The sequence below is a fragment of the Pseudophryne corroboree genome, chromosome 6 (genome assembly GCF_028390025.1).
Source record: "Pseudophryne corroboree isolate aPseCor3 chromosome 6, aPseCor3.hap2, whole genome shotgun sequence".
Classification (NCBI taxonomy): domain Eukaryota; kingdom Metazoa; phylum Chordata; class Amphibia; order Anura; family Myobatrachidae; genus Pseudophryne; species Pseudophryne corroboree.
This window is the reverse complement of record NC_086449.1, coordinates 301,537,435-301,562,303: the sequence shown is the minus strand read 5'-3', so window position 1 is coordinate 301,562,303 and position 24,869 is coordinate 301,537,435. Positions and strand designations below refer to the sequence as shown.

Genomic DNA, 24,869 nt, shown 5'->3' with positions numbered 1-24,869 from the left:
ATCTCTTCTGGTTTGTCCTCCACAGAGCGGTCTTTGGAGGTGGTAAGGGCTCTCCGTATATATGTGGAAAGGACTGCCTCTATCAGGAGGTCAAATTCCCTTTTTGTACTTTTTGGTTTTCACTACCGTACCTGGCGTGCGACTAAGCAAACCTTGGCCTGATGGATTAGAATGGTGATTGCACAAGATTATGCACAGGCTGGACCTCCAGCTCCTGCTGCTATTAAAGCCCTTTCTACTCGATCTGTTGGATCCTCTTGGGCGGCCCGCCGTAGCACGTCTGCAGAACATTTGTGCAAGGCGGTTACATGGTCCTCAGTGAACACTTTCATTGGGTTCTATGCCTTTGATTCTTCCGCCTCCCAGGATGCTTCCTTTGGACGCCTAGTTCTCATACCCGCTAAGGCGCGTCCCCTCCCTTGAGAAACCACAACCCCGATGTATTCCCTGTGGAACACCGTGTACCCTGCTGCAGAAAAGGAGATTTATGGTAGACTTACCATGGTTAAATCTCTTTCTGCGAGGTACACTGGGTACAACAGGGCGCCCACCCTGACGCACTTAACTTCTTTGGGTTTGTATGGCATTAGCCGCTAGTCCCTTCTCCTGTCGTGAGAACGTGGTTCTATGTGACTAACATCTGCCTTCTCTTTTGCCTGCTTCTGCATTGGACTGGTTAACAAAACTGAGCTCACAGTGCCTGGAGGCGGGGTTATAGAGGAGGCCCCCGTAATGCATTCCGGGACAGTCTAAAGCTTTAGCCTGTTGGTGCCTCTTGATCAAGATCCATCTCTACACCCCAATGTATTCCCTGTGGAACCCAGTGTACCTCGCAGAAAGAGATTTAACCATGGTAAGTCTACCATATTTTTTTTTTTTTTTTTACACACACACGTCTGTGCAGCTGTTCTGCCTTACAACAGCCACATATTCTCCCCACCAACTGCCACAATTTGATATTCCTGTCAATTGTTCACCACATTAGAGTGTAAAGGGGGGTACACAGGGAGAGATCATTGCTTAAATTCTAAGCAATCTGACTAGATTGCTGAGAAGTTAAGCATGGATCTCTCAGTGTATATCCCCTACAGCGATAGCGATGCATGGCCAAGCGCGTTGCTATCGCCAGTGCTAGATTTGCCTGTAATCTAGCAGGTCCTCATTTCACCACTGGGTGAAATTAGCCTCTCCCCCCCCCCCCCCCCCATCCTCGCTCAGCACACATTGCGCTGTGTGCTGAGCGGGGGAGAGATGTGTGCTGAGCGGTCTGTGACAGATCACTCAGCACACATCTTCCCGTGTGCACAGGGCTTAAGCTACTTATTGCTTCATGCCGTTTGTATTTGCTTTGAGCGCTACATACTGTAATGTGGTAGCACTTTGTTAATAAAGGATAATACTGGTTGAGTATCCCTAATCCAAAATGCTTGGGACCAGAAGTATTTTGGATATCGGATTTTTCCGTATTTTGGAATAATTGCATACCATAATGAGATATCATGGCGATGGGATCTAAGTCTAAGCACAGAATGCATTTATGTTTCATATACACCTTATACACACAGCCTGAAGGTAGTTTTAGCCAATATTTTTAATAACTTTGTGTATAGCTAATTTATGGCCTTAGCTTTAAAGGGGGATTGTATTGGGTGGAGTTAGCAATCATTGCATTCACATGGCAATTTTTCCTATTTAAAGTTTAGTATACGGCTGGTAGCCGTCGGCTGGGAGTGCTTCCATAGAAGTGCTGACATAAAAGTGTTATTATAATATTAGCGTTATACCTGCGTTAAACCGAGGGAAAATAACAACACACCAAAACTATGACATATGGACTGCCTTAATGCCTCAAAAGTACGTAATTCATCTTATGCATATTATCTGTCTTTAAAACCAAGAAAAGACAGCCCCAATCTGCTCACTACAGTTCTCTCTTATGCAAACTCATGTATGTTTTTGATGTAATGATTTGCTTGTAATTGGCATTGCATGTGTGGGGAAGTTGTTCAGTGAAACAGTTTATTACTGCATGCTGTCTGGTGTTTACCTCCTTTGACCATTTGGCCATTGTGGACAGGTGTACTATATCTTTACATTTAGTGAGGTGTAGTCATGGTGTAAAGGACAGAGTGTGATTCCTGATTAGTGAAAAAAAAATCCCAAACACTGATCATCACCAAACAGGTAATTTCAACTTTAAACTTGACAGTTATTTTGTACTGTCTGGACATGGCTACTAATAACAGATGCACAGACAAAATTCTTAAAGCTATGTGTGCAAATGCTAGGAGCTTAGGAGACAAAATTCCAGAGCTAATTGCGATAATGACAAGGGATAACCTGGATATTGTCGCAATTACTGAGTCATGGTGCAATGAGAATCATGACTGGGACATAGCTATACAAGGATACAATTTAATTAGGAAGGATATAATGGGAAGAATAGGAGGAGGGGGTAGCAATTTATGTGAAAAAAAGCATAAATGCTACTTTAATACAAAATGTTGAGGACAAAACTGAGGCCCTTTGGGTCACCACAGAAACCGGGGAGAAGGACATGGGTGGTCATTCCGAGTTGTTCGCTCGTTGCCGATTTTCGCTATATTGCGTTTAGTCGCTTACTGCGCTTAGTTATTTTACACAAAAGTTAGGTATTTTACTCACGGCATGACAAGGATTTTTCATCGTTCTGGTGATCGTAGTGTGATTGACAGGAAGTGGGTGTTTCTGGGCGGAAACTGGCCGTTTTATGGGCGTGTGCGAAAAAACACTGGCGTTTCTGGGAAAAACGCGGGAGTGTCTGAAGAAACGGGGGAGTGTCTGGGCGAACGCTGGGTGTGTTTGTGACGTCAAACCTGGAACGAAACTGACTGAACTGATCGCAATGGCTGAGTAAGTCTGGAGCTACTCAGAAACTGCTAAGAAATTTCTATTCGCAATTCTGCGAATCTTTTGTTCGCAATTCTGCTAAGCTAAGATACACTCCGAGAGGGCGGCGGCTTAGCGAGTGCAATGCTGCTAAAAGCAGCTAGCGAGCAAACAACTCGGAATGAGGGCCATTATTCGCATTGGGGTGATCTATAGACCACCAGGCCAGGGGCAGGATTTGGACAGGAATGGCTTTAAAGGGAGAAGTCATAATCATGGGAGACTTTAATTTACCCGATGTAAATTGGGAGGGGTCCTTTGCAAGTTCAGCTACAAGTGGCAAATTTCTAAATTCCTTACAGGGAGCATCTCTCAAGAAATTGGTGAGGGAGCCCACTCGCAAAGACTCAATATTAGATTTAATTCTTACAAATGGTGATAGGATATCAGACATATATGTGGGTGAGCACCTGGGATCCAGTGATCATCAAGCAGTATGGTTTAGTATAAAGACAGGATCCAACTCCTGTCACACAAAAACAAAGGTGTTGGATTTTAGAAATGCTGACTTTGCAAAAATGGGGAGATGTTTAAGTGATTCATTGGCGGACTGGAGGAACTTGGAAGGGGTGCAGGAGATGTGGGAAAAACTGAAAAGTGCAATACTAAGGGCAACAGACCTTTGTATCAAAAGGGTTAGGAAAAGCACCAGGAAAAGGAAGCCAGTGTGGTTCACAAAAGAAGTATCAACTAGTGTGAAAGCAAAAAAGATGGCTTTTAGGAAATACAAACAGACTCAAAATAATAACGACAAGGAGGTGTATCTTGACAGACGGAAGGATGCCAAGAAAGTGATCAGACATGCAAAAGGCAGAAGCAGAGGAGAAAATGGCCCAGTCAGTAGATAAAGGGGGCAAAACTTTTTTCAGTATATAAATGAAAGGAGAAAATCAAATGGAGGAATAATAAGACTTAAGGCAGAGAGTGAGAATTTGGAGGGAGACAAGGCAATAGCAGATCACCTAAATCATTATTTTTGCTCAGTATTTACTACAGAAGGAGAAGGGAAGGGGCCAGAGTTAAGTTGCAAGGACATTCATAAAAATAAGGTAGATGAAAGTACATTTACAGAGGAGAAGGTCCTAACTGAACTTTCAAAACTAAAAGTGGATAAATCAATGGGGCCAGAGGGAATACACCCAAGGATACTAAAAGAGCTAAAAGATGTGCTGGTAGCACCATTAACCAAATTATTTAACCAGTCACTAAATACAGGTGCCATTCCAGAGGACTGGAAAAGAGCAAATGTAGTTCCACTGTACAAAAGTGGAAGCAAGTAACTACAGACAGGAAGCCTTACATCAGTAGTAGGGAAAGTAATGGAAAAACTATTAAAATAAAGAGTTGTGAAATATCTTAAATCAAACAACTTACAGGATCCAAAACAGCATGGATTTACTGGTGGGAGATCATGCCAAACAAATCTTATTGACTTTTTTGACTCTGTGATTAAAATAATAGATCAAGGGGGAGCTGTAGATGTAGCATATCTAGACTTTAGTAAGGCATTTGACACTGTCCCACATCGCAGACTGCTAAATAAACTTGAAAGTGTGGGGGTGGATTATAAAATAGTTAAATGGATAAGAAACTGGTTGCAGGATAGGAAACAGACAGTTGTAGTAAATGGAGTGCAATCTATGGAGGGAAATGTTACCAGTGGAGTACCTCAGGGATCTGTACTCGGACCAGTTCTCTTTAATATCTTTGTTGGTGACATTGCAAATGGTATTGAAGGGAAAGTATGCCTTTTTGCAGATGATACAAAGATATGCAACAGGGTAGACACACCAGGAGGGGTAAAACAAATGATTGATGACCTAGCTAGACTTGAAAAATGGTCAAGAACATGGCAACTACAGTTTAATACTAAAAAATGCAAAATCATGCACTTGGGTCTCAAAAACCCAAAGGCTAAATATAGTATCAAGGGTACTATAATGGAAACTACTGAGGAGGAAAGGGATTTAGGAGTTACTATTTCAAGTGACTTGAAGGCAGGAAAGCAATGCAACAAAGCAATGAGAAAGGCAAGTCAGATGCTTGGTTGCATAGGAAGAGGAATCAGTAGCAGGAAAAGAGAAGTAATAATGCCACTGTATAGGTCATTGGTGTGGCCTCATCTGGAATACTGTGTCCAGTTCTGGAGACCATATCTCCAGAAGGATATAAATACATTAGAGAGTGTACAAAGAAGGGCAACTAAAATGGTGCATGGCCTACATCACAAAACGTACCCGGAAAGGCTAAAAGATCTTAACAATGTATAGTATGGAGGAGAGAAGGGAAAGGGGAGACATGATAGAAACTTTCAAATATACCAAAGGTTTAACAAAGTTCAGGAGGGAAACATTCTTCAAAGGAAGAGAAATATTAGAACTCGAGGACATACACTGAGACTGGAGGGAGGCAGGTGCAGGGGAAATTTAAGTAAAAATTACTTCACAGAAAGGGTAGTGGATAAGTGGAATAGCCTCCCATCAGAAGTGGTAGAGGCTAAGACTGTAGAGCAATTTAAACATGCTTGGGATAGGCATATGAATATCCTTACAAAGAATTAAGGTTCAAAAAGGGTTGAGATTACCTAAAGGATAAAAAAAAAAGGGGCAGACTAGATGGGCCAAGTGGTTCTTATCTGCCGTCAAATTCTATGTTTCTATTAAACAAAGTGTGTGTACATTCATACAATTCATTTATGTTTCATGTACACCTTATACACACAGCCTGAAGGTCATTAAATACAATATTTTTAATAACTTTGTGTATTAAACAAAGTTTGTGTACATTGAGCCATCAGAAAACAAAGGTTTCACTATCTCACTCTCACTTAAAATATTCCGTATTTCGGAATATTTGGATATGGGATACTCAACCTGTAATACATTTACATATCTACAGCTTCTCTTCAAGCCATCATGTCTTTTTCTGTGTCCATGTAGGATTTGTTTATTTTTGTGGCACCTTCTAAATAAATAATATTAGACTAGACAGACAGATTTCCATAAGTCTACATCTACATATTTAGTAATAAAGGGTTGGATATAATATGCCAGTGGTCAGAATACCGACCACAGAATCCCGTTGATTACAATCCCAACAGGGCAAGGTACGTTTACTTACCTTCCCCCCTAGCCCTAACCCTCCTCTCTTGCAGCCTAAACCTAACCCTGCCCCCTAAACCTAACCCTCCCTCCCCTCAGCCAAAACCCTAACCCTCCTCTTTCCCCCTTCCCCAGCATAAATAGGAATAATAAGCACTAAACCTAACCCTCCCTACCCCTCGGCCTAAACCCTCCATGGGGGGGGTACCTAAACCCCCCACCCCTGGCACAGCCTAACCCTCCCCCCAGAGCCAGAATTTGCTGCGATATATAAGAAACTGTTAATAAATTAATTAAGGAGCCATAACAGAACCTTTTGGAGTCAGTAGGCAAGCTTATTTTCACATTTTTATTCAGACTCAAACACAGGGAATGGAACAGAAGGACATGTTTACAAAACATACAGTACATAGAAATGCTGACCTACTACAATCAAATGCCAATATTGTTTGAAGTAAAAAGCCAGTGGTTTTATTTTGAGAACATTACAACATTTGATTATTATAATAAACACTGTAAACAAATTAACATTTAAAATAAACCAACAATTATTATTTTACTTTTTTTTTTTTTTAAAGGGTTTTGAAAAAGTCTTAAAAAACCAAGCCAGAGTATTTTCCATAAGTTACTACAAATCAGAGACAAGGGGAGCAGCGAGGCACAGTAACACAGGAGAGTCCAGGTGGGGAATGGTGCTGATGTGATAAAGTTTTCGGCTGGAATATTTGTTTTTCACATACTATAAGATTTTAAAAAAAAACAACACACATTTAAGGAAGGTTATAGCTGAAGAAAAAGTTGTTTTAAAATGTAGGATCAGTGCCAGAATAAAGTGATGCAGGCAATACACCACTATGAGGCCCTTCATCCTACCATTTGATCTTTTTTTAAGCACGTTAACGACACTTCACATTGTTACATTTTCTAACCATTTCCTAACTGGGGGGCAGATGTATTAAGCCTGGAGAAGTGATAAAGCAGTGATAAGTGGAAGGTGATAACGCACCAGCCAATCAGCTCCAATATGTAAATTTATATATTGGAGCTGATTGGCTGGTGCATTATCACTTCTCCAGGCTTAATACATCTGCCCGATATGCAAATAAATGGAGATAAACACAAACCCATTTACTTTGCCATGGTATAAATAATGTGCGAGTGTGTATGACAGAGCCATGGAGGCATGTTCATTCATTGCCAATATGGAGTCTCAAGAATTAATGGTGTACAACATTTAGCTATATAATTAAACAAAATGAAAATATGTTTACTTTTTTTGTCATTTCCATTTTATTGAAAACCATCAGTACACAAACATATCAACAACAATTGGAAAGATAGAAAGCAGCTGTACAGATTTTCAATTACAAAAAAATGCTTCTGGCATTTTTCTAACCCAGCCTATATATTGATAGAAGCTGATTGGATGGTACTTTCTCTCTCTACAAGGCTTGAAACATCTCCCCCAAATTATTAAAAGGTTCAAGGATGGGGTTGCACAATTTCCTGCTCATAATCGCTGACTTGTTAAGGAAATTTCAGCTATGAGATCATGATAAACCTAATAACAAGTGGAAAAGATATCAAAAGTAGCCCCCAACAATGGCCTGGTTTGAGTATGTGGTAGGATAGAAAAGAAGAAAGTTGCAGAATTTTGACACAGGTGGACTACAGATGTATCCACATACAGTACATCTATCCTCCATTTGCTACAAGTCGCGTTACACAACGTGAGCGCCAGATGACTTGGTAGCACAGAGCGTCTTTTTTGCAACTTTATTGGTTAAAATGAGTCTTAGTACAAAACAATGCTATTGTGGCTGTATCTGCATACAAAAACTTTTCCAGGAAAACATTGCAACGTACCATTTCATATGTAGATACAGCCTCAGTCGCACACAGAATATAGGCATGCCGCAAATAATTTGAATCAACAGAAGCTGCTTGTGCATCTTATTTGCTTTGTTTTGTAATAAGACACATTTTAGAGGAAAAAGTTGCAAAAAAAAATGCTTGGTACTACCAAGTCACACCACAGCATGGCGCAACAAGAAGGCTGATGTATGTGGACACATCTGTATGTGCATTATTGGAGTCGATACATTTGAGCCAGTAGAACCAGGTAGACATGGGATCTAATACTGACAGATGTATCCTCCATTTATGAGTTTTATTATTATCCTTTAATATTATCCAGCGCCCAATTACAGAGTAAAACATTATCAAAACATGAAGACCGTGACTTAAAATTCAATACAATATAGGACCTGCATAGGGTATAAAAAACAGCACTGAAATAAGTATCAGGGTGTCAGAAAACCAAGGGATTTGGTGCCATCAAAGGGAGTATTGAACAGAAGATAGGTTAAGTAAGAGATGCAAAAGCACATGAGGGAAGAGGGCCCTGCTCATGAAATCTTACATTCTAAAAGGAGCCATGTTCTGATTGCAGGGAATTATTATTGCAGAATACCCTGTATACGTGATTTGAAGAAAAACGTTGCAAGCAACAACAATGACTGAAAGTGGACTATGTTTTTGCTGCTGATTCAAAGGCGAAGTATCAGTTTTAAAAGGGTTTCTTAAACTGCTATAATATGGTCAAATGGTGTTTCAAAATGGTTAAAAGTTTTCTCAAGGTTGACCACAAAATAAAAAAAAGTCAGTTTAACAAGGATATAATGTTTGGGCAGGTACTGATGTGAATGAATAAATGCAAACCACCATGCAACATACAAGCTCTATACAAATAATGTTGACTGATTAACTTAAAAGACTACAAAACAAATATGTTGGGGGTGAGTTCTGCATTTTAAAAGGTCACCGTGCTAGGGGAACTCCTGCTGACAATACCCACCTTCCAAAAATGGTCTATTCTGCATGCTAATAGCTTTCAGGTTCTTCCAACATTTACTGGCTATGCCTATAGCAAAAGTAGTACCTGATGCAGCAGAATGAATGGTATCTTATATTAAAAGGATAGTAGTTATTTGGCCATCTGATTGTATCCAGTACTTTGTTGGCATCCTGGGTACAGGAATGCATTTCTTACACTGTTCAATAGTAATGTTGTCTTGGTCCTGTAGCTGGTGCACATGAACCAGCTGTCTATTACATATAGTGCTGGTCTGATGACTAACAAGCCACTGTGGTGTCAGATCACTCATTGAACCAACGTATTGGGAAAGGTATAGGTAATCTGCTGGACACAGTGTTCATTGACAAAGGAACACAATGCCCAATTCATATCTGTAAGCAAACCAGATGGTTTGAATACAAATACTATGGGGATAATTCAGACCTGATCGCTGCTGTGCGTTTTCGAGATCAGTGCGCACGCACGTCAGACAACAACAAAGGGCATCGCCGGTCAGTGACGGGATGGTGCGAAAAATCTGTTCGCACGGGTGTTTGCAAAGCGATTGACAGGAAGAGGCCGTTTGTGGGTGGCAACTAAGCGTTTACAGGGAGTGTCTGGAAAAACGCATGCATGCCCAATCGTTTTCAGGGAGGGTGTCCGACGTTAGCTCCAGCCCGAATCAGCCTGTTCGAGTAAGTCCTGGGTTGCGCAGAGACTGCACAAAGTGGATTTTCGCAGCTCGGCATACACGTGATCGCACACTTGCATGGCGAATTTATACTGCCCCTGGAGGTGGTGACTATCTGACCGGCAGAATTCCGGCAGAGGGGCGAGTACAAAAGAGCCCCTTGCCACGCTTTTTATTCTCCCTCCAGGGGTGTCGTGGACACCTCAAGCGGGAGAATAGTTGTCGGTATCCCAGCGTCGGTATGCTGAGCGCCGGGATATCGAATGCTTCCCCAAAATTTGCAGCCCAGCGATCATATCTCAATTACCCCCTATGTTTGGGGATCTGCACAGGCGCAAGTTCCATTCTGAATCTGGCCCACAGTCCAAAGGGCTGTCAGGGTTTGTTTTTCCTTTGAATTTGTAGAGATGAACCCTGGGTACTCGTACAGACTGCACAATTCTATTTACTATAAGTACTCACAACAAGTTGAGTCACATTATTGTTGATCTTAACAACATTCTTGGCCATGTGCTGCATGACGGGGAGGAGATTTTCTTCTGTGTAGCCGGTGTAATGCTGTAAACTGGCATTCTGTCACAGAAAGAAAAAGGAATGAATTCCGCCCAATGAATAGTATCTAATTAGCTAAACTGCAACTATGAATAAGATTTCCTCCAATATGTATAAAGCATATCTGATGCAAAGACTATGAAAACAATAGTATGTTTCTGGGGGTACAATAATACAAGCAGATTTGGTGAAACCACTAACACACAAATTCAAAGGGAAGTTGCACACTCCTAAATAAAAAGGAGAACATTATTTTGTATCAACAGTACACCATCATTGCTTTACAGTGCAGCACAAGCTTCGAGCGAGCAGGTCAGGCAAGTGGACGCAGCAGCGATGTGAAAACATGGTAATGCCGCGGCATCAGTTCACCATTGTGACTATTGGTTGCAGCCATCGGCCATCTGAATGACTGCTTGAATTCCTCTGCCGTACCAGGAAATTTGCATTGGAATATGCAGACCCTGGCCGTGCCACGCCTACATAACAGGGACGACATGCCCCCATTTTATAGAAAGGTCTCAGTAGCCACCCCACAAGCAGCTGCAGCATGTCATTCAGGACCCGTTCTGCACATATGCAGAACAGATCATGTGTATGCACAGTCCACCGCCACTGGGTTTGCATAGTACTCTTATATTTTGTTAATCGTGGCCTGTTCTGCCTAGCAACAAGCTAAGCTTAGCTGGATTGTACTCCTGGTAAGTTGAGACACTGGAGCATTCTTAGACCTCAAAGAGGCATTGAGGGTTTAGGTTGCTTGAGGGTGGGGCTTGTTGAGTTCCATAACCTTATAGCTACAGGTCTTCCTCTGATAACTAAAAGGTCGGGGCTGTAGTCGAAAAATATCACCCTTCATAAGCCATTATAGTAACCGAACACATATACCCATATTTATTGCCACCACAACTTGTAGAAGAAAGGCTAAGGCCAGAACAAGTATTTCCTTAAGAACCAAGACAACAAGCAATTGTTCTGAAGTATTATCTATAGAGTACTGCAAAATTAGACATCCATTTAAATAGAATTTGACATATCACACAGAGCATTGTATTATGTTTGTAATTGATACCTTGTTGTGCCAAACTATGGTACACTTAGCGTTCGCTCTACCACCATGCACCTAACCAGTGAAAACTTTATAGGGGATGTATCACTACAGTAGCTATAGCAATAGATCACGCCCTTCAAAATTAAAATATGCCCTCCTCACTGATAACATTTAGGGTGCTGGAGTGATCACTCTACACACGGCCATTTCTCACCCCACCTATTGCCTTACAATTTCTATTGCCATTTGAAAATTAAGTTATTTAATTTTAAAAAAATAAAACATTTTCAAAGATTCAGTAGTCTCCACAATCCATAGCATACTAATTATGGGTTAATGAAACGTTATAGACTCTAAATACTTGCTTTAGCAGAAATACTCACCCAAGAACTCCAGTTAAGAACTTTTTGGGTGAGGCAAAGAGCTGCAGCTGCTATTATGGAAGGCTGGTAGTGAACCATGTCATAGTCCAGCAAGGAAAGTTCCATGAAGTATTTGGCAAGACTGTGTTGTTTAACCTCAGCCTATAAAAAACAAAAAAATGTAAATGGGTCAAATGAACAGCATTTATTGTACACAAGGCAACCAAGGCCCAATGGTCATTTAATGTTAACCAACTACTAAGAATCAACAATTGCTTAAGTTCATCAATGATAGTCAAAAACAGATTATGGAAAATATGCTTCTTATTTTCTCTAACGTCCTAAGTGGATGCTGGGGACTCCGTCAGGACCATGGGGAATAGCGGCTCCGCAGGAGACAGGGCACAAAAATAAAGCTTTAGGATTAGGTGGTGTGTACTGGCTCCTCCCCCTATGACCCTCCTCCAAGCCTCAGTTAGGTTTTTGTGCCCGTCCGAGCAGGGTGCAATCTAGGTGGCTCTCCTAAAGAGCTGCTTAGAAAAAGTTTTTAGGTTTTTTATTTTCAGTGAGTCCTGCTGGCAACAGGCTCACTGCATCGAGGGACTTAGGGGAGAGAATTTCAACTCACTTGCGTGCAGGATGGATTGGATTCTTAGGCTACTGGACACCATTAGCTCCAGAGGGAGTCGGAACACAGGTCTCACCCTGGGGTTCGTCCCGGAGCCGCGCCGCCGACCCCCCTTACAGATGCTGAAGATTGAAGGTCCGGAAACAGGCGGCAGAAGGCTCTTCAGTCTTCATGAAGGTAGCGCACAGCACTGCAGCTGTGCGCCATTGTTGTCACACACTTCACACCAAGCGGTCACGGAGGGTGCAGGGCGCTGCTGGGGGCGTCCTGGGCAGCAATATTTAATACCTTTATGGCAAAAGAATACATCACATATAGCCATTGAGGCTATATGTATGTATTTAACCCATGCCAGATATCTAAAACTCCAGGAGAAAAGCCCGCCGAAATAGGGGGCGGGGCTTATTCTCCTCAGCACACAGCGCCATTTTCCTGCTCAGCTCCGCTGTGAGGAAGGCTCCCAGGACTCTCCCCTGCACTGCACTACAGAAACAGGGTAAAACAGAGAGGGGGGGCATTTTTTGGCGATATTTTGATATATTTAAGCTGCTATAAGGAACAACACTTATATAAGGTTGTTCCCATATATATATTATAGCGCTTGGGTGTGTGCTGGCAAACTCTCCCTCTGTCTCCCCAAAGGGCTAGAGGGGTCCTGTCTTCGATAAGAGCATTCCCTGTGTGTCTGCTGTGTGTCGGTACGTGTGTGTCGACATGTATGAGGACTGACAATGCTAAATTCCTTTGTCGTATAACAACCCTTTATGAAGCTAAGAACACTGTACGCTGTTTGCTTAAGAAGTACCGTAATGGTACGCTATTGGCGTAGCGATCGCTCAGCCGTAGGCGAGACGCTCAAGCGTCACGTTCGCTCACGGCCCAGTGATCACAGGACACGTTATTGGCTATGACTAGAGTAATGATTCGCTATGGCGTAGCGGACGCTCGAGACCACGAGGAGATCACCAGCGGCGCAGACGCTCACAACGCTATACCTTAATGTTTAAACCTTATACCAAAGAAATACAAAGAATACCTTAATGTGAGTACAGGGTGTAAGTGCAACCTTGTGTAACCTGACTAACTACAAAGCTGCTTGAGCGTCACCGACGCTCAAGTGAACACTTAACACTATAGAAAACACACAGATACTGGTTTAGGTTCCAAAGCCTATTAACTGTATTATATCTAATATACTTGTAAAAGGGGATAACAGTACAAATGATACACTACAATATAACAGAGACTTCCTAACCACAGAACTAAAATACAAAAAGACAATACTACTCTGACCTAAATGAAATACAATACAATACTATAATACTATGGGAGATATAAGAGAAAAGAGGAGAGAGAGGGAGAGAGAGAGAGAGAGAGAGAGATAGAGAGAAATTGGCTCACAGAAAGACAATGATTACGGAGAGAAACTTACGCACAAGGGGAAACGATCGCATGCGCCTGGACATCCAGCACCCGATTTTCAGCAATGAGAACCGTTGAAGAGTGAGTGCTGGATGTGGTCGGCCTGCCTATTTATGCCCCACACACAATGCAATCTCCTGGTCCTACAATCCCATTGTCCATTGGCCGAAGGAATTCGGCCCTGCATCATAACAAAAGGTCATAGGGTGATTCATACAGGTGGGCTGTGACGATTTCCAACAGCTCAGGTGGGTGGGAAACTGGGTTTCCCGCCGCATACCTGAGTATGTGTAAATAATAGAAATGGACATAAACTTCTTATGTCCATAACTATTCGCACGAGCGATTAATACGCTCCAAACCAACACCGGAATATTGCTAATTAAATACTCTTCCGATGGGTACCAAACACTGCTGTATGATTCCTGTTAGACCCTTCGTACGATATAAAGAGGGATTCCTCAGCTCTGGGACATTGTATTTTAACCAAACTTTCAGAATCTATCAAAGGGACCATGATCTATAAACTACATTAATTGTGAACATTTGTAACGAATGAGTCGCACGCTACGACTACATAAACTCTACCGTAAATACGCATACCGCGCCTGCGAGTGCACGCTATTGCGGGTATGCGCCTCCACGGGAGAGCGTACGCACGCGCAGCGCGGACCAGTGTGCGGTGCAAATATGGCAACGTGCATTGGGACATTTTTCTGACTTTGACAGTCCACCCTTTGGCAGTCAATAATAACTGCCACAAAACATTTAAGGAGAAAAATGTAAGTCAGGGGTTAATTGATTTCCATGGTTGGGTAGGGGAGGAGAGAGGAGAAGGTGTGAAGAGGGTATGACCTAGTGAGATAGCAGAAGCATGTGTGTATGAATCCATGTTTGGGGGGTCATGTATCATCGTGCCGTACGTGTTGTAAATCAAGCTTCGAGGTATTGCGAAGTATACATTTGAATTCCTTCTTATCCTGTGGTACAGGTCTGTGGATGGGCTGTCAAACTCTACCGAGCTCATTTCGGCTGTGGTTGTAACAAAATGGGGATGCACATTTTAGTTGATGATACATGAATGGGGGAGGTATGTGGTTGCTAATATCTGTGCCTGTATTCCCTATCGTCTATGTGTGTCATTACCTGAGGGTTGTAGAGATGAAGATAAAGAACACTTATGGAAAATGCAATGATATTCTATGTCAGGGAAATGTACATCTGTCGTCGAAGTTGTGTTCGGTATCTGTTGAGAGTCGTCTTCTTTGCGCTGTATTGCTCCTTGGGCATGAGCAAATAGCTTTGTCTGAGCCATCAGATTTACAAAAAAATGTTGGGCTAGCGTGAGTTTAAAAATACTAGGGAAACTGGGGATCCATGGCAAAGTTCATCAAGTGTCCATATTTAAAGTTGTCAAATCTTCTTCTTTGGTCAATCCGTTGTCTGTATACATCTCGTCTCGTCAGCTTCCTCGTCCAAGGGGGTCTTTGTATCTTGGAGAAAAGCAGAAAAACAGGTGAAAGAAACGGACCGTATAATCGCATTTTCATCACATCCTGGTTTCTATCATTGGGTCATAAATCAAATCCAGGTTAATTACGGTTTCCTCACTCCTCAAGCTCATCACTTTTGTACTTTGTTTGCACCTCATTAAAGCCTGCCCGCATCTAAATATCAATCCAATCGATATAACGACACCCAAGATACATAGTAGAAACTTTCCAACATCCATTATGACTCCTTGAGCCCAGTCTCCCAAACCGGAGAACCAATTTCGCGGGTTCAACCATGACACCCAACCAGTCAGCTCATTACCTACAGCAGCAAGGGTGAGATTGTGTTTTCGACGAAATTCCCACTTCAATTGGAGAATATCGTCCATCTTTTGGTCTATGACCTCTACCGGGTCCTCGGTGCTATTTGTGATATACGTGCAACACTTTATGCCGTACTGTGTTGCCAATGTAACACAATATCCGCCTGTTACTGCTGTAAGATAATTAAGAACCATCCTATGCTGAACTAGTTCTGTTTTATAGGCTTGAAGTTCTCTTCCAGTGTATCTAAACGTGTCATCATACATTTCAGTGATATTATCTAACAAATTGGTGAGTGCGGAAATGTATCTATAATTCATCACACCTCGAGCGGTACGAGTGAAATCTAACGCTACCAGAACCTGAATCCCGGTGGATTCATGGATAAGATCAGAGGCCGGATGCTCTAACCTTTCTGACAGTTGTCTTTTAACTCGGTGCTCGTAATGAGTGTGAGTATAAGGAGCTTGGGCACCACGGTGTATGTCCTTCATTTTGTCATGTGTAACAGTCATCACTTCAGGCAATACTTTTCCAATATAACACAATCCTTCAGAGTTTGGGGCAAGCCACTTGTACGCCTTTCTCCCGCATATGAAATATGCGTCATCGGGGAGAACATAAGGGACGGAGAAGGACATGACCATGTTACAAACCTTCCAGGTGAAATCTCCTGACCCTAATTCTTCCAACTGCTTAATGCACGTATCAGTTTGTACGATATGTGCACAGTATCCTGGTGATACCTCTCCAACTCTAGTAATCCTATTTCCTAAGGTATATCGATACCGAAAAGATTTTCCTCTACTGGCTATATGGCGTACGAGCTCTGTATCTGTAGGCATTCTATCTGCTCTGTGTGAAAAGGTCATGGTAAGGTTGCTCCATGACACTTCCCAATTTCCCGGTTTTCTGGGATTGGAGATGTTAAAACATAAGAGGGACCTATCCACATGGTATTGGTGGAGCTTCAAACTAGGAGGGCTGGAGATGTTAAACCTCCGGTCCACCGGTCTCCCACCACTTAGCTCAAGTACCTCCCCTAACGTTAAAGGAAATGGTACTAGCCCTGATTTGCTGTGACCCTGAGGTACTTGAGAGCATACCCAACAATCTGTTTGGTTTAACACGTTACCCACTAGAGAGTGATAGTCACTCAATGGATGCCGGTCCATATGGATATTAAAACTAGATTGGCATTTCTTTATGCATCCATCTTCAACCAGATTATCACAGAGCCTACAGATACAATTTTCTTCAGCTAACAATCCATCACAATTTCTTCTATCGGATCGTTTTCTGATACTCGCCTTTGCTTGTTGGTTTGGTTGATCTTGGAAAACTATGCCTCCATCATCATAATCGGAACCCATTCCAGAACCTCTTTCGACCTCTATGGTACTCTCGCCGGAACAGACTGCTCTGGTCAACATCATGGTTAACATCAAAATCCGGATCACAGTCTCTTGGGGCAAGTCCATCTTTGAGGAGGAAATAGAGAAGAATGAGAAGGGGGAAAAAGAAATTTTAAGGGAGAGGGGCTGGGAAGTGGAGAAAAACAATAAAAGGGAGAAGGGAGTCGACAACTGCTTTCGGTCTTCAAGGCTCAGGTGCCGCCTCAGTCCTCCTGGAACAGACACTCCAGTGATACAACCTCTACCGTCTGTTCCTTATCACGGGACTTCTCTGGATCAGCAACCTTTTTGCAGTGGGATGAATGGACCCAAGTCTCTCTCTCAGCAACCTTCAATGCTGTGGTGCTAGTCAATAAGACCTGGTATGGTCCTTCCCATCTATCAATAAGACAACCTGAGCGTAGAAAATTTCGTATCATTACATAATTCCCAGGTTCAATGTCATGACAATTACTACCTGGTAAATCAGGAATCACCAACTTCAGATTATCGTTTTGACTCCTCAACTGCTTACTCATGTTAATCAAGTACTTTACAGTTACTTCATTGTTACATTTCAAATCATCCTGAGGGTTAATCATGACATGCGGTTGTCGACCAAACAAGATTTCAAAAGGAGACAGATTAAGAGGGGACCTGGGAGTGGTTCTGATGCTATACAAAACAATGGGTAAAGCTTCTGGCCACGTCAATCCTGTCTCTGCCATTACTTTACTCAATTTATTTTTAATAGTGCTGTTCACTCTTTCGACCTTCGCACTCGCCTGTGGACGGTACGGAGTGTGCAGCTTACTATCAATTCCCATCAACTTACACATTCCTTGAAAGACATCACCTGTAAAATGGGTACCCCTATCACTTTCAATGATTCTAGGGATACCATATCTACATACAAATTCCTGCACAATTTTCTTAGCTGTAAACATAGCGGTATTTGTAGCTGCTGGAAAAGCCTCGACCCAATTCGAGAAAACATCTATACAAACAAGTACATATTTCAAATTTCGACATGGGGGTAATTGAATGAAGTCAATTTGTATTACCTGGAAAGGGCCGCCGGCAGGTGGGATATGGGATGGTTCTGTAGGTATTGCTTTTCCAATATTCTTTCTCAGACAGGTAAGGCATGACATTGCTCTTTTACCCGCATGAGAGGAGAATCCTGGGGCGCACCAGTATGCTCTTACCAATTTGCACATCCCCTCCTTGCCTAGATGAGTCAGCCCGTGAGCTGCTTCAGCCAGACATGGAAGGTATGCCCTGGGGGCCACTGGTTTACCATGTCCATCCGTCCAGAGCCCTGAGGACTCCTGGCCATATCCCTTTGCCTTCCAGACTGCTCTCTCCTGTGTGGAACACAAATTCTGCATCTCACACAACTTTTGTGTGTTGATGGTATTAAATACCATCAGTTGTGTGGTGTCTGTCTGTATGGGGGTAGCAGCTGCAAGCTTTGCGGCTTCGTCTGCTCGGCTGTTACCAAGGGATACTGGGTCTTGGCTATATGTATGTGCTTTACATTTGATAACAGCCACTCTGTCGGGTTCCTGTATCGCTGTTAGAAGCCTTTTTATATAAGCTGCATGCGCTATCGGTGTACCAGCCGCCGTCATGAAATTTCTGAGCCGCCATAGCGCTCCGAAATCATGGACTACCCCGAACGCGTATCTGGAATCGGTGTAGATATTGGCTGACTTACCCTTAGCCAATTCACATGCTCTGGTTAGGGCGACCAGTTCAGCAACCTGGGCTGAGTGAGGTGGGCCTAGCGGTTCCGCTTCTATGGTGTCTTGGTCATCTACGACTGCGTATCCAGTACACAAGTCTCCCGAGTCTGACTGTCTGTGACAACTACCGTCCGTGTAGAACGTGAGTTCTGCATCTTCCAGTGGATTGTCACTGATGTCAGGCCTTGCGGTAAAATTTTGGGTCAAATATTCCATACAATCATGTGTATCTTCCTTTGCATTAAATCCTCCTTCCCCATCACTCTCACCTTCCACCCTTTGTGTCTGACCAGGCACACCTGGGAGAAATGTTGCAGGATTTAATGCGCTGCATCTCCTTATGGTGATGTTTACTGGGGCCATTAATGCCAATTCCCATCTTGTAAACCTTGCAGATGAGACGTGTCTGGTTTGGGCAGAATTCAATAAGGCAGATACCGCATGCGGTGTATGGATTGTGAGGTTGTGGCCTAGCACAACATCTTCGCTTTTCGTCACTAGCAATGCTATCGCCGCAACGCTACGCAAGCATGTGGGGAGGGATCGCGCTACCGTGTCTAGCTGGGCGCTGTAGTATGCAATTGGCCTGCTGGCGTCACCGTGTTTTTGTGTTAGTACACCTGCTGCGCACCCAGCACTTTCTGTTCCGTATAGTTCAAAGGGTTTCCCATAGTCTGGCATACCTAGTGCTGGTGCCTGCGTTAGGCACTGTTTGAGTCTCTCAAATGCTGTTTCAGATTCGTCTGTATGCGAAATCCGATCAGGTTTGTTTGAAGAGACCATTTCCTGCAAAGGTAGCGCCAATATGGAAAACCCTGGGATCCAATTACGGCAATACCCACACATTCCTAGAAACGTCCTGATCTGTTGTTGGGTTTGTGGCAGTGTCATGTCTCTAATGGCTTGGATTCTATCAGCGGTCAGGTGTCTCAGTCCTTGTGTTAGACAGTGTCCCAAATATTTTACCTTAGCTTGGCATAATTGCAACTTGTCTTTGGAAACCTTGTGACCTGTGTCTGAAAGATGAAACAGGAGCTGTTTCGTATCCTTCAGGGAAGCTTCCAATGAATCAGAACACAGTAGTAGATCATCCACGTACTGTATCAACACTGATCCACTCTCCGGTTGGAAAGACTGTAAACAATCATGCAAAGCCTGAGAAAATATACTTGGACTGTCTATGAAACCTTGGGGTAACCGAGTCCACGTGTATTGGACTCCTCTGTATGTGAATGCAAACAAATATTGGCTGTCAGGGTGCAGAGGTACCGAAAAGAAAGCGGAGCAGAGGTCAATAACAGTGAAAAATTTGGCAGTGGGAGGAATTTGCATTAGGATGACAGCTGGATTAGGCACTACGGGGAACTGACTCTCAACTATTTTGTTAATCCCCCTTAGATCCTGCACTAGCCTGTAACCCCTCCCCCCACTCTTTTTAACAGGGAAGATGGGACTATTTGCTGTGCTGGACGTTCTTACTAGAATGCCCTGTTGTAGCAAGCGCTCTATTACTGGGAAAACTCCTAACTCCACCTCTGGCTTCAGAGGATACTGTGGGATTTTTGGAGCTATCCTACCATCTTTTACTTGTACAACTACTGGAGCTACGTTTGCCATTAATCCAGTGTCCTGTCCATCTTTTGTCCAAAGTGACTCTGGTATCTGAGATGTCATCTCTTCTACTTGGGATGGATTCCTATTTGTCATAATGGAATGTGACATTAATTTTGATGGGGAGTCTAGCATGTCTCGTACTTCCTGAGCGTGATTCTCAGGAATGTCCAAGAATACACCTTCAGGAGTACAATAAATGACGCAACCCATTTTACATAGTAAGTCTCTTCCCAGGAGATTAGTTGGTGCCGATGCAGCCAGCAAAAAGGAATGCTTGGTATGCAAAGGCCCTATTGTAATCTCGGCTGGTTTGCTAACAGGGTAGTGCTGGACTACTCCTGTTACTCCCATGGCTGGAATTGTCCTACCAGTGGTTCTCATGCCCACTGTCGAATTTATCACTGACTTGGCCGCCCCTGTGTCTACAAGAAAGTTTAAAGTTTTACCAGTTACGTTGATTGCAATCTCTGGTTCACTTCCAAGACTGGCAATCAACTTAACTGGCTGTAGATTACAGGTATGGCCATACCCCTATTGGGTATGCTGACCTCCCCGAATCCCATTGGCAGCAACTACTTGTGGGGGAGTTAGCTGGGAACTACCAGAGGCATGCCAATCTCTGTTCGGGGAATATCTTTTTGTTTCCCCTGTATGTGGCTCAAAACTCCGCCTCTGTGGACCCTGCTCCCAATGTCGTGTGTTGTGTTGTTGTCTAGGGGGTTGAAAAGATCTTTGTACATTCTTTGTTCTACATTCTCGTGCATAGTGTCCCGGTCTGTTACAAGAAAAACATGTTATTACACTTGCCTTACCCACAGGATTCGGTGGTACATACGCAGGCTGCCTTGTGGTCAGCGCCTGTATACTTACGGACATCAACTTATCACTTTGCGACTCTCTGTGCCTAGTGATGTTTCTGTCGTGATCAATAGCAGCCTCTCTCAAGCCGGACACTGACAGACCTCGCCAGCATGGTTGCGTGGTCTGAACCCTAGTCTTTAATGTTTCCTTTAAACCATCCATCAGTACAGATACTGCTACTTCCCGATGGTTTGGGTTGGTCTTTATGTCTTCTATACCCGTGTACTTTGCCATTTCTAATAGTGCCCGGTGAAAATATTCTATTGCCGTTTCGGACTCCTTTTGCTTAATGGAAAATATTTTATTCCATTTAACAACGGCTGGGAAATACTCTTTTAGCTGTAAATTTATCCTTTTTACATTATCCTTGTTGTACACGTCTGTAAGCGGTACATCTTTATCCAATGCACAATCAGCTAAAAATTGAGTTGCGTCAACATTGGAAGGTAAACAAGCTCTTAGCAGTATCTGCCAATCCTTGTTGTTGGGTTCTACAGTGTTACCTAGATCCCTGATGTATTTTTGGCTAGCAACTAAATCCTTCCTGGGGTCAGGAAATTCGGACACTATTGTTCTTAATTCCATTCGGGAAAATGGAGTGTACATGGCAATGTTCCTTATGGGAGTGGCTCCAGACACATCTGTTTTTCCATTGGGAACTGCTATTACCCTTACAGGAGCAATTCTAACAGCCTCTTCCTGTGTAGATTCTACTGCTTGTTGTGGTACAATTGTTTCAGTGTAGTGCATGGTGCCGTACTTACCCGTTGACACGACCTCACCTATCCCTCCGCTAGGGGCTTTCACTAATCTCGTGGGTGTCGCTGTGCCTACTGTGGTTTCTGCTATGGTGGCTGCAAGAGAGAGAGCTGAAATTGTTGCTGAATCGTCTTCTTGATCACACTCCTGAGGAAGGTTCAAAACAGGGTACAACTTGCACGGGTTAATACTTGCATGAGTTATTTGGTTAACATCATTAACATTTACAGTGTTACTAAGAGTTTGTGTTTTACAACCCAGTGCGTTTCTCTCCGCAATCAACTTCTCTCCTGCAATGTATGGTGGAGGAGGAGCTGTGGCAATCAACTTCCTGACTGCCCCAGATCCTGCCGCCAGAGCCAAACCTCTCTGTATCTCACCTTCCTGGTGCCATAACTGTAAACAATCATGATGTTGAATTCGTCTCTTTGTTGATTTTACGAGACATATCCTCCTCCTTAAATTTTGTAACACTTCTGGACTGAAGCTACCTATTCTTGGGAATTTGTCCCTGTCTTGTACAGTCATTCTCTCCCATTCATCACATAAAACCTCTGTGTGACTACCGTATTTTTCACACATTACATATCGTGCCGACCCAACTGGTCGGTTCTCTGAATCAACCCGAACCGAGGTTGATCGCCCCCACCTGAACAAATGGCCCCCATAATCTGCAGGCGTTGCTTATTCCTCCTTGGATCTTTATCTCAAGGTTTTCAGCGAACCCTTACAAACAAACCAAGATGTCCTTGGGCAGGCCGGCGGTGGTGGTTTATCAAGTACCCCACTTACTTCTCGCCCACGTTGGCCAGTACTGCAATCACTGTAACCAGAGCTGCTGTACCCAACCTAGGGCCCCTGTGAACCTTTATTTACTGGGGCGCGTTCCCCAGCAAGTATCGGTTGTTGGATAGTTCCTGAGTGACCAGCGAACTTCCCTTCCAAAAATAAAAAATTACACAAATCACATCAGAATGTACAAATAGCGTTTGTGACCACTTTACTCTAATGGTATTAGGTCAGATTACTAACTACTGCACACAATTACGTGCGGTCCAATCGTTCAGTACACGAGCACTACTTGTCATGTACTGAAAGATCAATGGAATCGATGTTTCCGGCCGCGATTCCTTCAGCAAGAGCTTGTATGGCCTATATGGGTTCTGCACCAACACCCCAGGCGTTGTGCCACTGGACTTTTATAGCGGACCTCTTTGTCTATTTTACCTGTTACCTTATGACCTCCTGGTCTGTTACCTTATGACCTCCTGGTCTGTTACCTTATGACCTCCTGGTCTGTTACCTTATGACCTCCTGGTCTTGTTACCTTATGACCTCCTGGTCTTGTTACCTTATGGTCCGCTATACTCTAATGCTCAAATATTATTTAACCAGGGATGCCTCCCTAGCCACCGTATATGTCACTTACACGTATGTCCCTTGACGAGTACCCGGCTTTCCTTTTGGTTCCACCTTAAAGTTATATAAACTTTTGTATACAAAACACACTCACTCAACACATGTACACTTTTGTTTCTATATCTATTTCTGCGCAGAAATTGTCTTTAGGCCAAAAGTGTTACCAATTAGGAGCAGGATCTGTTAAACTAAATTTCAGATTTTTTCCAAAAATAGATTTGCGTTATTTACCGCTTCGCGTTATCTACCGCTGTGCGTTACTTATCGCCTTGCGCTAATTATCGCTTTGCGCTAATTCAACTTTTTCGTGACTTGAGCTACGTGAGCGTAACCGGACGCTACGTTGCGTAATGTACGCTGCGTGCGTCTGCCTTTTGGATTGCGTACGCTAGTCTTTGTTAGCGACACGTGTACGCAATGCAAAGATCCACCGTAACACAATATATACTTTTATCAATGTAAATGATCCCTGATCATCTACCGCAATCCACACTGACTGCCTTGTCTCCTAGACAAATCGTGTGTTGTTCTATACTTTAACTATTACCTTTATTATGAAATAACAGCAAATCTCTTTTTAGCACTTTCTATCAACTATAAAAATTGGCAAACAGGAATAGTGATATACGAAATTGAAACAGAAAATGCAGATATATGTATGCGTGCGTGTATACGCAAGACAGAAGAGAAATAAACAGTTTTAAAAGACACAAGCGTTTTGTTCTTACTTCCGGTTCCCAGATTCCTTCAGCACTCTTTATCTAAGCGAAGCAGACGCTTATCCCGTCAGCACTGTGAGACAACCTCCCACCCTTTGCTGGAGGGATAATGTCTGCTGATCTACCTAGTGCAGATATGAGAAGGATAGGACGAGCCCCCAATTGACAATGCTAAATTCCTTTGTCGTATAACAACCCTTTATGAAGCTAAGAACACTGTACGCTGTTTGCTTAAGAAGTACCGTAATGGTACGCTATTGGCGTAGCGATCGCTCAGCCATAGGCGAGACGCTCAAGCGTCACGTTCGCTCACGGCCCAGTGATCACAGGACACGTTATTGGCTATGACTAGAGTAATGATTCGCTATGGCGTAGCGGACGCTCGAGACCACGAGGAGATCACCAGCGGCGCAGACGCTCACAACGCTATACCTTAATGTTTAAACCTTATACCAAAGAAATACAAAGAATACCTTAATGTGAGTACAGGGTGTAAGTGCAACCTTGTGTAACCTGACTAACTACAAAGCTGCTTGAGCGTCACCGACGCTCAAGTGAACACTTAACACTATAGAAAACACACAGATACTGGTTTAGGTTCCAAAGCCTATTAACTGTATTATATCTAATATACTTGTAAAAGGGGATAACAGTACAAATGATACACTACAATATAACAGAGACTTCCTAACCACAGAACTAAAATACAAAAAGACAATACTACTCTGACCTAAATGAAATACAATACAATACTATAATACTATGGGAGATATAAGAGAAAAGAGGAGAGAGAGGGAGAGAGAGAGAGAGATAGAGAGAAATTGGCTCACAGAAAGACAATGATTACGGAGAGAAACTTACGCACAAGGGGAAACGATCGCATGCGCCTGGACATCCAGCACCCGATTTTCAGCAATGAGAACCGTTGAAGAGTGAGTGCTGGATG

General features: G+C 43.0%; 1 protein-coding gene across 4 annotated transcripts in view; it reads right to left on the bottom strand.

Moving 5' to 3' along the window:
- Nucleotides 1-6,364: 6,364 nt before the first annotated feature.
- LOC134932106 (G2/mitotic-specific cyclin-B2-like) overlaps nucleotides 6,365-24,869 on the bottom strand; it is an 84,487-nt gene continuing 65,982 nt past the window's right edge. For all 4 annotated transcript variants that reach the window (XM_063926187.1, XM_063926188.1, XM_063926185.1 and 1 more), the window contains exons 7-9: nucleotides 11,564-11,704; nucleotides 10,040-10,150; nucleotides 6,365-6,768 (exon numbers count right to left, since the gene is read on the bottom strand). In XM_063926187.1, coding sequence (XP_063782257.1) covers nucleotides 6,658-6,768; nucleotides 10,040-10,150; nucleotides 11,564-11,704 — 363 coding nt within the window. In that variant the 3' untranslated portion in view covers nucleotides 6,365-6,657. The remainder of the gene's footprint in view (nucleotides 6,769-10,039; nucleotides 10,151-11,563; nucleotides 11,705-24,869) is intronic.